Below are 15,179 nucleotides of genomic sequence, written 5' to 3' on the forward strand. Positions count from 1 at the left end.
ATACGTCGTTAAACACGTCGTTTTTTGTTCATGAAAAGTTTTTAGAATCATTTTTGTTTATAAGTTCATCGTGTGATATCGTATTTATATTCTTGCCTAATGTTCGTTTTAATGTATTTTCTTTTAAAAACGGTAGGTAATGAGTGGGTGAAGTTTCTCTAAAAGGCAGTTTATTTTCAAGAAAAAATATATTTATTATTACAAAAAATAGTCCTTTAGATGAAAACATAATCTCGCCTCCACAAATTGCTTCAACATGGCTAATATAAATAATACATTATTCAATAAAGTGTACATTAAAAATAAAGAGATCATAACATTCTTAGTACCTACTGCCTGTTATCACTCAAGGTAATCTAAACCTTAAACCAAGTACGTAGATCATATTTTCATTCAGATAGTGTCAAGTGTCAGGGGTTGATGTAGTGTGGCAATATATTTTGGTGAGACATTCCCTTGCATGCAGGGGCAGATAACGTGCGTAATAATAACTGTCATTGTAGGTGAACAGTTGTTGTGGCATAGGTGTTTGACCTGCGACAGACACTAATAGAAAATAATAAGATTAAAACCCGTCTGAGGCAAGGTTATTATAGAAACTAGGGCTCCAGATTCTACCTCTCTTTCTATAATTTTCACGTGTTACTGATTTTCTTGGAGACTGACTCCATGAAGCTTAGGGTCAAGGTAAAATATAAGTACAAGGTAAAATATAGTTTTGTTAGTAATATTTTCAGGCCCTTTTTGGAAACTTCCACGTTATAGTATTTAGGGAAATTCATGGCAGAGAGCTCATTCTACAAACTCAGAATATGTGGTAAAAAGTTCCATTTGAAGTTGAACCCCACATAGATGACTTACGATGATGGAATTCAATTCGTGTTATCAGGATAGAAATGAGGCTTGAAGCGAAATAAATACAACAAATATATTACGTAAGTGACTAATCTATACCTATAGGCCATATACTGATTTCTCTCATTCCAATCCGTCTTAGTGATAAATATATTTTTATATCGCCACGGTTGAATACATAAACATGTTTATTAGTACGTACGATCTCTAATGAGTGCATGTTTCCCAAGATTTGTTTACAATTCGATCACAATGTTGTTGTATGAACTGATAACTTTTTACTTACCAACACGGCCCTGATTTATATAAGACAGGCAATATTATTTCTTAAAGTTTTTTTTTTATATTTTCAGCCAAATGAAAATTGTACTTAGATTTTTAGTTTAGTGCTTCAGTCTTTTTCTCTCTCGTATTCCTCATATATTAACGTGTTCCTCAATTGTATCATCAGCTGTGATGCCAGGAACACCAAGGTCCTCGTAAAAAAGTTTTTTTATTATTTTAATATTCCGCGGTTTTGTTACCGGCCTTCTGTCTAATATCAACACTCTTTAGCGTTACTGTTGTTGCATATCAGCTGTTAAGACTTTCTTTAGTCGCCTCACACGAGGGAAGCTTGTGGTTCCCGCCCTAAAACCTTGCAACGATTTGCCTTGGCCTAATTGGAAGTCGCTCTATAGGTTACGTACCTAAGTGGATCAGTGGTACATAGTGATACGTAGCATGTGGTACGCATTAATAACAAGCCTAACAGTGTTACACAGTTTACAATAGTTTACAAACATTACAAACATTATCCAAAAATACAAGAACCTCTAACCAATTTATCAACAGTAAAGTTATCAAAGGAAACGCTTCAATTGCCAATACACAATGCGCTTGGAACTTTAAGATTTATTGTAACAATAAAAGAACACCTCTCTTCGTGATATCGCTTCTGTGATGAAAATGTATTGCCCCACTCTCGCACTGGAAACAAACAAATGGTCCATAGTAACACCTGCATCCATACCGGAGTATTGTCTGTCTGTCTTGTACTTGTACCGGTTATTTTTGTTCAAAGAATAATATAGTCTTATAGTCGTATTCTTTATAGTTGAGGGTCGTGGTCATTAAAAGTCATCCTTCATTGCTCATGCTCAGTCGTACTGTATGCTACACGTTGCAGGAATGTCGTGATCCGTTGTTTTTTATAGGTTTTGACACTGATGTGCGTTGACATACATAGAAACTTCATACAATTTCTTTGTTGCTACGCGTTGTCTATCGACAGACATCTGAATAATGGGACATGGCTTTATATAAGGGATGATGGAAGCAAGTGAGATTTGTCAGGATCATGGCAAGTAGAATTATCTAGTCTCTGCCTACCCTCATGGAAAAAAGACTTGATGGGTCAAGAAAATATGTTTAATCAAAGGGGAGAATTAGTGGTGGCATGGTCGGGCGGAATTTGTTTACTACTTTCAAAATGCAGATGAAGAAGACGCAACAAACTTCACCACAGCATTTTCTCCAAATAAATATATGAACAAACGTCAACCGTCAACGTTAATAGGTGCTACTAGCTAGGAAGTAATTTCGAGTACCAGGTCAGGTAGTGATCGAAACAAAATATTTTATTTGTTATCTAGAAGTGCAGTAGACAGAACTTTGGCACGATCCGAGTTCAATTTACTTACCTAGTTTAATAAAGTTATTTGTACAACACACAGCTAGCATTTCTCTCCAACTTTACTTGAACAAATATTTTATAACTGTTTAAAATGTATCAATCATATTTTATAAATTGAAGTTTTACGAATTATTTTAATAAATACCTATAGAGTTTTATTAAATTAATTTTGTTTTTCGTCATTTCTCAAGTGAGTTCACAATTTGGCACTCGTGTATGTTACTTTCATACATTAAAAATATTTTGCAACTTTTACTGCGTTCATTTTCTTGATGACGAACTGACGTCTCACATTTAGGTCTATGTAGACTACCCATTTTCTGGGTTTACCTCACGTCCAAAATACAGAGAGTTATAACACTGAGAAAAGCATATGCATGTGGCTAGCAGTAGCAGTAGTTTATTGGCAAATATTGAGGAAATAATCACGCAGATATCGTTACTTTTGCTACATTTTCTTTTAAGTATCCATTAACGTTTAGCTAACCACGAAATATTAAGCAACACTATTAAAATTATATAAACAGAGCTGAAAATAAGGCACGTTTCAGCACTCTCGGTTTTAGACAAAATGGCGGACCGTAAAAACGCGAGATCCTTTTATAAGCTAACATAATTGGATTAAAAGGGACAAAGTGCTCATTTACGCCACAAACAAAACAGAATTACTTACCTACTGGTAATACGGGCACCTTTTAGAAACGCTCTCTTGGATAAAAACAATAAAAGTTACCGCCTCATGATCCTACAGATTAACGGACCGATTAAAAACTTTTTGAATATCCAAAGCTGCCAAGTATAGAAGCTTGTAAGTTAATAGGTAATAAGCATATTTTATGTGCTTGCAAACTTTCTTCATTATTGCGATTATATTCGGTAGATTGTTGAGCATTTGATTGTATTCCTATAACTAGTTTAAGTATATATAAGATTTTTCATGAATGAAGCAATAGAACTAAATACAAAGATATATTTTCCAATCGGACTAGTTTCGTACTTAGCCTCTATCCTAATATATGGATTATAAATAACGGAAATTGCAGACAAAAATTGATTTTTGTTATAAACATTTATTTGCATTCATAGTTTGATAAATAGATTTTGTTTGTATTACAAATATCGGGTCGCTGGGTCAAACACTTGTCAATATTTTTGTTACAAATTATTTAATATTTGACGTAGATATTTACTGTCGCCTTCCATATTATGTTAATAAAATTCGCAGAAAAACGCAATTTATCTAAGCAACAACGGCGGCGGCGCGGAGGTTAAAATTAACGTAAAAATTTACTGGTGCAACCCACACTAAGTCAGCTTCCAGCGTCATTCTCTATCTAGCATACAACACATAAATAACCTCTTTCTTGGTTTTACCTGAAATTGCAAATTCCTAAGAAAACAAAGCCAAACTTTTGAGTTTGTGAAGTTGAAGGATAGACGTTTTATTCGTCTCCAGTAATGCTGTTACCAACTTTTACGTCTCTCGAAGCTCCGAAACTTATATAGATATAATTTATTCGTAAACAATGACATTAAAAAGTTTTAATAACTCTTGTAAGCGATTTGTAACGTAAGACTCGAAGGATATTGAAACTTTTGCTTTTAGATTTGTTTATTTTCGAGATTACTTGGAAAAAAATTTGTATTTTAAAAATATTTTATAAAGTGTAACAAACTAGTTTTTAAACTAAGATATAAACAGACTGGCAGTGTTAAAATGTACACCGCTTATTTTACTCTAGAGAATTGGCTAAGTTTATAATGTCAAAGAAAAATTAAGTTCAATTTTATCTGCCTTTTGAACCTGGAATTTTAATGGGGTCTTCACAGAGATCCCTTCAATGATTTATTATCATCCCTAAAATCCTGCTGTTATAGGTACTTACGTCTGATGACTTTGCCGCCCTTTTGTCACCAGAATATACCTCTTGTAAATTATGGTTTTCAAAGCTTGTATCTTAATCGAAAAAATGAATGACGACATTTAAAGAATTTGAAGAACTTCACGAAACTAAATTTGAAATTAGTAAAGTATATTACTAGATATTTCACTTACAACTCGTCTAGAGATAAATTTACGTAAATAATATACCACAGAAAAGACTTCCACATCAAAATCGTAAAATCCTACTATCAACCTGTAGGACAAGCAGTAATAGATGAAATTTAATTTGCAAGATTTGATTACAGACAAACAAACATCGGGACACATTAAACAAAATAAAAGCTTGTAAAAAAATCAATAATCTTGTAAAACCGATAAGAAAATTTTGAGTTGTCCAGAATTTTCTTTTACATAGTATTGACCATTAATTAAAAATAACTGAAATTCCACATTTTATGCGGAATGTAAAAACTGCAGGCATGACTGTTCAGTTCAACAATGTCAAATTGTATCCAATATTACACATAATGTAGTGCTATACATTTGTATCAGGCCCTGCTTTCATCGAATACAGCTTATAAACTCTATTCGAAGAATAAATGTTGGTTGGATGCAAAATAATAAATTAATTAACAATGTTTTGTTCGATATAGTTAAAAACAAGTAGTTGAATATTATTTTACCATCAACAACTTTAATGTATATAACTTTAACGCATGTAAATCTTTTTGAAAGGATCATGATTATACAGCGTATGTAACACATTCCTATCATACAAATTTATGAGCAATATTGATTGCGACCAAACTTTATTGACTCAAATCTATTATTTATTATCTATTTATTCATTAATTCCACAATGCCGCCTTGTTTTGTGATCTAACAAATCTTTAACTTGATATAACCCATAAAACACCTCGGGAAATCGAAACGGCTCACAGTAGGTATAAATTAGCAGGACCTGAAATTAGCAAGGGCAAGGCAATAAAGACGAATGACCGGACATTTGTACCTCAATTAGAAGTGTCCGAAGCTGAAATCCTGATTGCTATCTGCCTGATAGGATTCCAGGTGATAAATTACGTTTTAAGACTTGGATCTCATTAATGTAAATTTTCCTTTAGACAAAAAGAAATATTTGCACCGACGCTTTGTATCTGAGAAAAAATTATCTGATGAGAGAGAATGAAACATTTGAAGGAAAAGAAGAATTGAGTAATCAAATTATTACTAAAACAATTTACATATGACAAAGGTGTTAAAATTGAAATCAAGAATAAAAAAATCGAAAATTAAAATGCAAACACAAAAAATGCTACCTCTATATGTCATATTATAAAAATGAGATATCACTAGTATCTTATCTTTGCCAACAAATAATAATCGCTAACATAATTTACTTACGTAAATTCAATGCGGTTTTTCATATCGAGATAACATTTATCTTTTAATCGATACCATTTAGTATCGTTATTATAGGAACTGTTAGTAATTAGGTAAACGCAACAGTTCGTAACGCAGACTCAAGTAGTTAATTTAGTAATAGTCACCCATCCATTGACATTAGTATAATAGTCAGGAGCAATGCAAAAAAGTATTAGTAATACTAAAGTGACGGAATCATATGAATTGGGTAATGACTTATTATTTATTGATAATTCACTGAGCTATGGACAGAGAAATTTCGAAGCTGACGCGAGCAAGACGGCCAACCTCCAGTAATGAAGGAGATGATAATATCATTAATAATTTCCCGATTTTGGTTTTGTTTTCATTGTGTACCCATTCTATTTCTGTAATAGTAATGTCGTATATTAAGGATCTTCAGCGTATTATCTTCTCATAAAAAAATACCTAAAATATTAATAGCCGTACGCAAAATCACATTAAATTGGAGATATCGTGAGAGAGAGGAGAGATAGTCGTGATTCCTTTGCGATCGGACATAATACTAGCTACTAGACTATCGCAGTTAGTCGAAATGAGACGAGGCCCTTCTGCCCCGACCTTGTCATCAAAATAGAAACTTCGTCGGTGTCGCCAACTAGCAATAACAACAGTTGTCTTATCACTGAAAATGGTGCTTCGATTATCGTGTAATCGTTTAGCATTCGAAAATCGAGTGTTTATAAAACATATTGCTGTGTATAGTTAACGTGATCTAGTTACAGCGTCTGTGTTATTTTGAGAATGTCGTCGGCGTCTCTTACCAAGAAGTGTTAGTGTATTATTAGTGTTTTATCGTGAGCGTCTAATTTTGTGGCTAAATATCCGCATTTCCATGCGTCGTGGCATTAGTTAATTGTAGTGAAGTATTCATTTTCATTTGCTTGGTTTAACTTTCATTAAATAAAGATCAATGCTCAAATGCATACATATACGAGTGTTCGTTTTTGACTTGAAATCTACATTATGATTTATTTAAAATTTATGACATAATTTGACTGATATTCTTTTATTGCCTAGCAATATATGAATTATTTTCAAAAATATGTGACATATAAAATGTAAAATGTACAAATCAATTTAAATATATAAAATGTTTTCGACTATCATTCCTCAAAAGTGTATTTATTCATATTCAATCCACAGTTCATCAAGTTATCGTTATGAAATGCATCAAATTTTACACCTATAAATCCACCTTTAAAATTGCTTGTAGAGTGTAATGACCTAGTTTTTGCACTTTTCCACCATGTGTTAGCGGCGGAAGTAAATCATAAAATGTGCGATTATGTCACAAAAATAATATGTTATAATAGTAGCGTCATTGAACTAAAATAAAGGCACATTAAACATAAGTTACTCATTATTGCCGGTTACACACTATCGCACTATTGTCGAAATCAGAAATATCCTGTCGCGAATGCATAAACATTGTGTAATTTGCATCAGCTTTTATTTACCTTAAAGAAAATCCAGCAATGTATACCAAATCCGCAAATTTTGGCAAGCCGCACCGCGATAATGTGGGGCGCCGCCGGCTCCACACTCTTGACAATTCTAACATGTTATTTATTCCAGTAGCATTGAGCAATTTGCTAGAGACGGACCACTACGAGAGCCTCATAAAGGAGCTGACCTGCACGAAATGCAACAAATACATGAAGCCCCCCATATACCTGTGTGTGGACGGTCACAGTATCTGCGGCGTCTGCTACGAGAAAAGCTATCAGTGCCATGTTTGTAAAGTAAGTACCGTAGTCAGAGAATGAAGAAGTATATTAGACATGGTCATATCTTGCGATCCGCTCATATAAGAAAGTCCCTTGACTAATCGGTGTGACTGTGGAAACTGTCCCTCCTCGTGCTCCAATAAGCTTGAATGAGGCCATTGACAAGACAATTACTGTGACTAAGTACTGGACTAAAATAATCGAGAAAAGGTAGGTTTGCACTTTGCTTGGCTCGTCTTGGCGGAAACACACCCGTGCCCCCAGATATAATTTGTCTGCTATTTTAACTGGAAAAAAACAAGAGAAATGGGTATTAGAAATACACGAGAAAAATTGGATCACAGTGCTAATATTTTTTGTCCTTCACCATGTGTCCGGTTTTAAGGCCGAATCTGCCGCATTGTATTGATAGGCCGGGAACTTGTATAGAAATCTCTCATTTAGGCAATATGCTAGCCCATCGTTTTTATTTATCTTTTTTTTGGAAGTATGGATCAGGAAGTTGTTCGTAATGCGCATTAACTTGCGTACTGTCAGCAGCACATGAAGTAACTCAAAATTATTGCCAAAAAAAGTTTCATGACAGCGGCGAATTGGCAGTGGATACGTTTGTATGAACTCGCCATGCTAGGTTTTCGTTTGTATTTAAGTATTAGGTATAAGAAAATAAACAAAACCTTTATAAAATTTAACAACAGTACGTAAGTTATCTGTCCGAGTCAGTTTTATTGATAAAGATAACGGGTTGGTGTTATGTTATCAATAACAATTATCTAACGTAACCCAATTCTTAAATATAAATAATACAATATCTGATACGAGGGTTGTTGAATTTCAAACTTACAATAGAGAAAGATATACTTAGTACAATATGAATTTCATAGTGCTGTAAATGTAAATTAATTGGTTGTAAAATGTTTGTAGGTATGTACATTCTAGTCCATCTCTAGTCATCCACGGTCCTATGCAGTTTCCATTCTAGATCCTATTCTATTTGATTCATCATCACGTCTACGTTTTACATCAACAAAAAAATGTAAAAAAAAACCCTTAATTTTGTTCGCAGAAAGAGTTTTCCCAAATCCGGCCCATGGTCCTCGAGTCGCTCGCCAACAAGGTTCTGTTCCCATGCACAAATTCGGGCTGTCCCAGACACGCCACTCTGCCTCAGCTGGAGAAACACACGCCACACTGCCAGTTCCGGATCATAAATTGCTTCATGTCTCGAGTCTATGGTCAGTACTGTTGCATTTTACTTTTACTGTTCATAATCGTGCAGATGAAGTTCTACGTAAAAGAGCCCTTGATTGAATACTCTGTATATTCGAAGGAAGATGACAATAACCAGTAATAATTATGAAAAAACTAAATAAACTAATATTTATAAATATTACTGGCATATAATAGCGTAGGCATATAAAAACATATATTTTTCAAGCACACATGTCTGTCTGTCATTCATTAGTCGTATAGTCGGTAATCAAATCCTACAGTCGTAACTTAACCCTACAGAGTTAAATTTTTTCATGCCATGACAATGCTTATTATGATAAGTATGACCTGATGATCTGATGCATCTAGCATCAGCTCCCAACGAGGGAACTCCTCAATGGCTTACTGCACGGATATGATTTTTTTTATCACAAAAAAATGTCTCTAACGACAATAAAAGTTTGTATCAAAAATTACATTTTTGTAAAAACTTATTATCCTATTTTATATCATTTTAATTTTCAGGGGAATGTAAATGGGAAGGTCGTGCCGGAGAATGGATGGACCACTGTTTCCTGGACCACAAGAAGAGGGTCACTGAACTGCCCTTTATCTCAGTGAAAGATAGATGGGACGCGAAGAGGACAGAACCTGTGCTCAACTACTTCTTACTCAAGTGCTACGAAAAGGTGTTCAACGTTTACCAGATCTATGATAAACGAGGAGGTGCGTTACATTTTTTTATTACATGATTTACATGCTTTTAACTTATGAAATACACAATACATAATAGTATGCATTTGTAATGCTCCTCATGGCCCATATTCCTTATTCATCCATAAGGAAGATCGGTGCCCCAGCAGTGGGGATATTAAATGGCTGTTGACGATGATGGATGGTATGTATGAAGCATAATAATATGCAAGACCAGATGGTAAACCTATAGGATCGCCGGTATACTGCAAGATTTTTATGTTACTTGTTGAATATCACTCGATCTCTCTGACGACAATAAAAGCTTGTGTCAAAAATTAAATTTTTGTACAAAACGTATTATTGTATGAAACTACATGCTTGTGTGAAGATTATAATTTAAATAAAGCACTATGCCTTAATTCACGCCGAAGCATGAATTTCCCAGGGGAAGGACACTTTTTTCAAAGATAAAAGGTAAACTTTTGTATTTCTACGTAAGCAAGCAATACATTTATATCATACTAGCGCAGCTCCACCGCAGTAGACTGCGTCTGACCTCGGGTCATCAACTATATCCATTACAAGTTTCATAAAATTCGGCCCAGCGGATTAAAATGTGACAGACAGTCTTTCACATTTATATTTAAATATTAGTGTAGAAGTATTGCATATTAAAATGTATTCAATACATATAAATTTATATATGTATTGAAACATTTTAATATGCAAATAAGTTGGTATAGATACCATGTTGGATGAAATTAATGTCACGTTGAACATTATTTAATATCACATTCTGGAATTCTCATATTTCGTAGAAAGACCGCAAATTATGACGATATTTTGTCGTCACACAACACAATACGTTTCGTTTGCGATACAATATTACGCAGCTAACCATTTATCTCTTAGGGTGTGTTGCACCGTCAAATTTGACGTTGTTTTTAACAACCGCGCCGCTGACGTGTAGACAAGATGGCGTACCTACGCCATACGCAAAGTACCTACTTTGCGTTTGTCTGTGCACGATAAAGTTAACGTAACGCGTATTTGACATTAACCTGCCCTCCGCTGACGTTTAAACAAACTGGCATACTTTTCTGTTTTCTGGTTAAAGTTAACGTCACAGTTGTCTGGTACTCCTCACCCTTATTGAACACATAATGACATCTTGCTGCAAAATATAATAATCCTTCATTATAATTTTGATGGAGACAATATGCCTGAAGACATTCATGAATGAAGCAATACGTCCTGATTTCAGTTTTCTTACTAATGTTAGTATTTAATTGTTTGTGGTTAAATCTATATTTTATTTAGCTATAACATGTCCCACTGCTGGGCAAAAGCCTCAAAATAATATAAAATCTTATATGATTATCATAAAAATGTAGAGAAATGGCCATTGTCCAAAAGTAAGAATTTGATTTCTAGCTTCTGTTCTTCGGGTTTTTAATATCCATACTAGATTTCTTCAAAATATTTTAAAAAATCATATATGGAACTCTCTAGTAATATTGACTCGACATCATTGGAATCATCATCAATGAAATGAGCATCCAGCCGTAATTATATTAAAATAAATTTCATTAAAATAAATGAAGTCTAAATTAAGTGTACGTACCAAAGAGGTTTGTAATAAATTATGTTTTATAAAATACTAGCGACCCGTCCATGCTTCGCTCAGGTAAAACCTTAATAAATTATACACCTATACCTTCCTCAGGAATCAAACTATATATAAATAAAACCCGTATCAAAATCTGTTGCGTAGTTTTAAAGATTTAAGCATACATAGGGATACAGGAACAGAGAAAGTGACTTTGTTTTATACTATGTAGTGATAGTGATTTTCGTTCTAGGACGAATGATGTGGACGGTTCTTGTGAATGATGACCACGCTGACAAGTTCTATTTCGAGGTAGACATATTCCTACCGGACGTGCCGAGCAAACGAATCGTGTACAGGCAAGTATTATCGAGCATACACACTCACATATTCACCGTCATATTCCTTACCTACTATAATTTTTTGCAAAAATTAAACCGGGCAAAACACTGAGAGTGTAATGTGCGCCGACCCTAATGTGACTTTATAAAACTAATGTGTTGTTTTGTCAGTTAATATCTTGTAACTGAATAAAGTTCCTCAGAATTATGTTCTGAGAAATTATTTTATTACACTTCCGTCTAACAACAAATGTAACATTACATTCTATAATGTGATACATCTTGTTGCCCGAGGCGCTCTTGTGGATTGGATGTGACGATTTTGTAATTAAAATTATAAACGAATTTAATTTACTATGTCTATAGTTTCACATTGTCTTGCTACTCGTACATCGACTTGCCGACAATTACATGATGTTATATGAGTACGTTTAATGACAACTCCCATTCAACCTTATGGTTACGCATATACATATGCATCCTGTGCATTCTCATCTCATTTACTTACGCATCCACTATTATTTCATACACAACCTATATTGTTTAGATTGAGTGGGGAAATTTAACTATTCAGTTTCAGCCAATAATCGAATATCATTATTATTAAGATTATATTTAAATTGAAAATATTAATTGTTTTTATATCCGCTCTTGAATTTAAAACTTCGATTCCATAGTTTGGTTTAAATTAAAAAAAATCGATTCTTAGTTTCGGTTTGACACAAATTTTAATATCATACCTAGCTATTTATATCCAGATGTAAGTATTTCTGGTTTATTTTATTGTTAATAGTTGAGTCGTTACTCAATCTAAATAGGCTTAGTACGGACGAAATAGGATGAGACGATAAGATGTATACGGAACAACCCTAAACGGATGCTGAACCAGAAACGAAACACCCAATTTATGGCCATAATCTTCTCCCTGTTAATGATATCGTATCGTTTTTAACAAAGTTTGTTGAAGATATTTATTTCTCAAGGGAGAATTGCAAATTGTACAATTTTTGTGAAAGAATTGCGCTAATATTTCTTGTACATAAGTTAAGGATGATAAGTGGTAGGCATCTTATTATCTCGAGATTGGGAGGCGAATTAATGTGAGTACATATAATTGGCTTATGTATAAATATGGCTACAGGCAAGAATCTTGGAAAATTGGTGTATAAATAAAATAATTGACGTGTTCTGTATCCTAATTTGTTTAATACTCAGATACTTACTTAACCTACTTAGTTTTAACTTGTTTCTTCTGTAAATCTATACTATTATTATAAAGAGGTAAGCATTTGTGAGTTTGTGACTTTGTGAGTTTGTATGTTCTCCGAAACTACCGAACCGATTTCAAAAATTCTATCACCATTAGAAAGGTACACATTATCCAAGATTGCTATAGGCTATTTTATTTAATCTCAAAATTCCTACGGGAGCGAAGCCCTGGGAAACATCTAGTGGTGCAATAAAGAGTACATAATCATAGTCTCAAATTTAAATCTAAGATCAGCAATGAAATTACTCTTCTATAAATACTTGAAGTGGTATACTGGCTGTAGGCCACAGAAAGTATAGTTCTGTTAAAGGAATTGTAGGTACAAACATGATTTTAGTGCTCATTCATGGTTTCAGACGTCCGTGCAAATGTGAAAAAGATGCCGACTTTCTAGAACACACTCAAAATGTTTACATTCCAGTAGAAAATGTATTCTCTATGCTGGATGAAAGCGAATCTATGAATTTTACAGTCAGAATTGGTAAGTTAATATTATCATTAAAACATATACATAATATAATAACATGTTTTGTTGAAGTTTCCAAGGCCAAATTTTTCTATATCATAATAATACCAATTGTTTGCTTATTATGAGATGATAATTATTAATATGTATACATAATAACAATTACTAACGCACTAATTTTGATATAGAATGTTATTGGTTTAATAGCAGTACAAACAATATTGGGTGTGGTGATTCCAATTTGCAATGAATTTCGACGCTGCAATGGAACGTTATCTCATTATTAATATTATTACAGTGTATTATATGAATAGGAATGAGTAATATTTCGTATCTATATGTCGATAAAGAAATACATTCAGTCAGGCCCACAACAGATGGTGATAACTGCATCGAAACTACAATTTATTTTGAGTTTCATTTTAGTTTCTGCCGCTAACTATCTTCTGCTATGGCAGAACTACTTTACTACTACTACTTTGAGAAACCAATCTTAATGATGTAATTATAAAGTTCTTATGAGACCATATTATATTATAACGAGACGATTTTAAAACCGTTTTAAAAATCTTGTATTCGCTTTAAAAATCTTGTATTGCAGTTTCACGAGTTTCATGAACATTATCTATTGTTATAAACGGTTTTCTTTTTTATTTATTTTTTTGTATTATAAATGTTGGGTTTGAAGTTTGTAAATTACCTAATGAAATGCCGAAAGAAACTCATTTAAACAGGGTTGATAGGCATATTATGTCTAGTACTTAGGTACCACTAGTATTATTTCGATTTCGATGATACTTAGCTTTTGTTGATTATTTATTCAGAAAAACCTACCCACATTAGGTTCAACAGTTTCAGTAGGGCCACTGAAATTTTAACATTGTTTGCAGAGAACTTACCTGAATAATCAAGTTTCTTTACTATTTTTACTTAGAATTCCAAGTCTTTCTAATGCCTTCCATCTATTGGAGATAATCTATATAGGATCACTCACACAGTTTCCAAAAGAAAATAAGAGGTTTCTTGCTGGATTACTTAAAGTTAGTTTTATTTTAAGTAACAAGATTAGGACTTAAAAAGACGGGAAAATGTACTTAAGGGTTTTTTTATGTTGGCTACTATTGGCAAACATTTTGCCGAATTTTGGCAGTTTCAACATTGTTATTTTTTATTTGTGGTAGAAAATACCCTCAGAAACTGTAGAATGTACATTCATTCGCATTGGCATCTGTCTGTTTTCGCCGATAGTGTATAGTTAACATTATGCCAGCTCCACACTGTCGCCGAAATCTGACACGTGCCGACGCGAATTCGTGTACATTGCGTAGTTTGTATGAATGCTTTTATTAACCAGCAATGTATGAATCTGCTAACATTTGGTGAACTAGTCCGCGATAGTCTGGAGCCGGCCTAAATATTTCTTTTTAACCAGGGAATTTATGGGATTAGGTACATTAGTAACCAATCTCAACTGATAGTAATGATAAATTTATGTTTGTTTTAGGTGAGGTAGAGAATCTACCACTTCTTGAAGGAACGCCGATGGAAAGTGAGAGCCTCATTTTACTGAATAATGAAGATTCTGGAGAAAACTAACACTGGTTTAAAAATTTAAAAGTAATTGATATTTATGGACATTTTTATTCTATATCGAATTATATTTTATTAAAAATAACAAAGTTAATTGTTATTTATGAAATGTCTGTATACTGGATCATTACTTAATGTAATTTATTAAGGTACTGGAATAAACATGTCTGTCTACGCTCTCGCTTGGTCCTGTCTGGCAGAAGGCAACCCTAGAAGAGATGACTTGGTGTAGTCAAGGATGATTTGACAAATCCGTTTAAAAATGACATGCAGAGAGCAAAGGGACGATGCAAAGCGAATAAGAAAAGGTCTGAAAACGGAACACTCACTCTCTTTGGATGAGGCTCAATCTAAAAAATGCGCTCAAATGAGTTTCATTCGTTTTCAATTCGCTCAATTATTTT

General features: G+C 33.5%; 1 protein-coding gene across 4 annotated transcripts; it reads left to right on the forward strand.

The window, feature by feature from the left end:
- The first annotated feature begins 5,916 nt into the window (after nucleotides 1-5,916).
- Nucleotides 5,917-14,860, forward strand: LOC128672986 (zinc finger TRAF-type-containing protein 1-like). 4 transcript variants are annotated; one of them, XM_053750542.2, is made up of 7 exons: nucleotides 5,917-6,048; nucleotides 7,440-7,606; nucleotides 8,658-8,826; nucleotides 9,329-9,529; nucleotides 11,362-11,467; nucleotides 13,076-13,200; nucleotides 14,690-14,860. In XM_053750542.2, exons 1-7 carry the CDS (start codon nucleotides 6,000-6,002, stop codon nucleotides 14,779-14,781), a joined length of 909 nt encoding a protein of 302 aa, XP_053606517.1. In that variant the 5' UTR covers nucleotides 5,917-5,999; the 3' UTR covers nucleotides 14,782-14,860. The 4 variants fall into 4 exon arrangements, with proteins under 4 accessions (XP_053606517.1, XP_053606518.1, XP_053606519.1 ...); XM_053750543.2 differs by having other exon boundaries at nucleotides 5,918-6,048; nucleotides 7,443-7,606; XM_053750544.2 differs by lacking the exon at nucleotides 5,917-6,048 and adding an exon at nucleotides 6,396-6,633.
- Nucleotides 14,861-15,179: the final 319 nt, after the last annotated feature.

Source organism: Plodia interpunctella, chromosome 10 (genome assembly GCF_027563975.2).
Source record: "Plodia interpunctella isolate USDA-ARS_2022_Savannah chromosome 10, ilPloInte3.2, whole genome shotgun sequence".
In the NCBI taxonomy this organism is placed as follows: Eukaryota; Metazoa; Arthropoda; class Insecta; order Lepidoptera; family Pyralidae; genus Plodia; species Plodia interpunctella.

What these genes read in the sequence shown, in the direction of transcription:
- LOC128672986 (XM_053750542.2), top strand. Translation starts at nt 6,000, where the DNA reads ATGCAAAAAAGTATTAGTAATACTAAAGTGACGGAATCATATGAATTG. An exon ending in AGCAAACGAATCGTGTACAG is followed by an intron (nt 11,468 to 13,075) that starts GCAAGTATTATC and finishes TCATGGTTTCAG; the next exon opens with ACGTCCGTGCAAATGTGAAA. An exon ending in GAATTTTACAGTCAGAATTG is followed by an intron (nt 13,201 to 14,689) that starts GTAAGTTAATAT and finishes TGTTTGTTTTAG; the next exon opens with GTGAGGTAGAGAATCTACCA.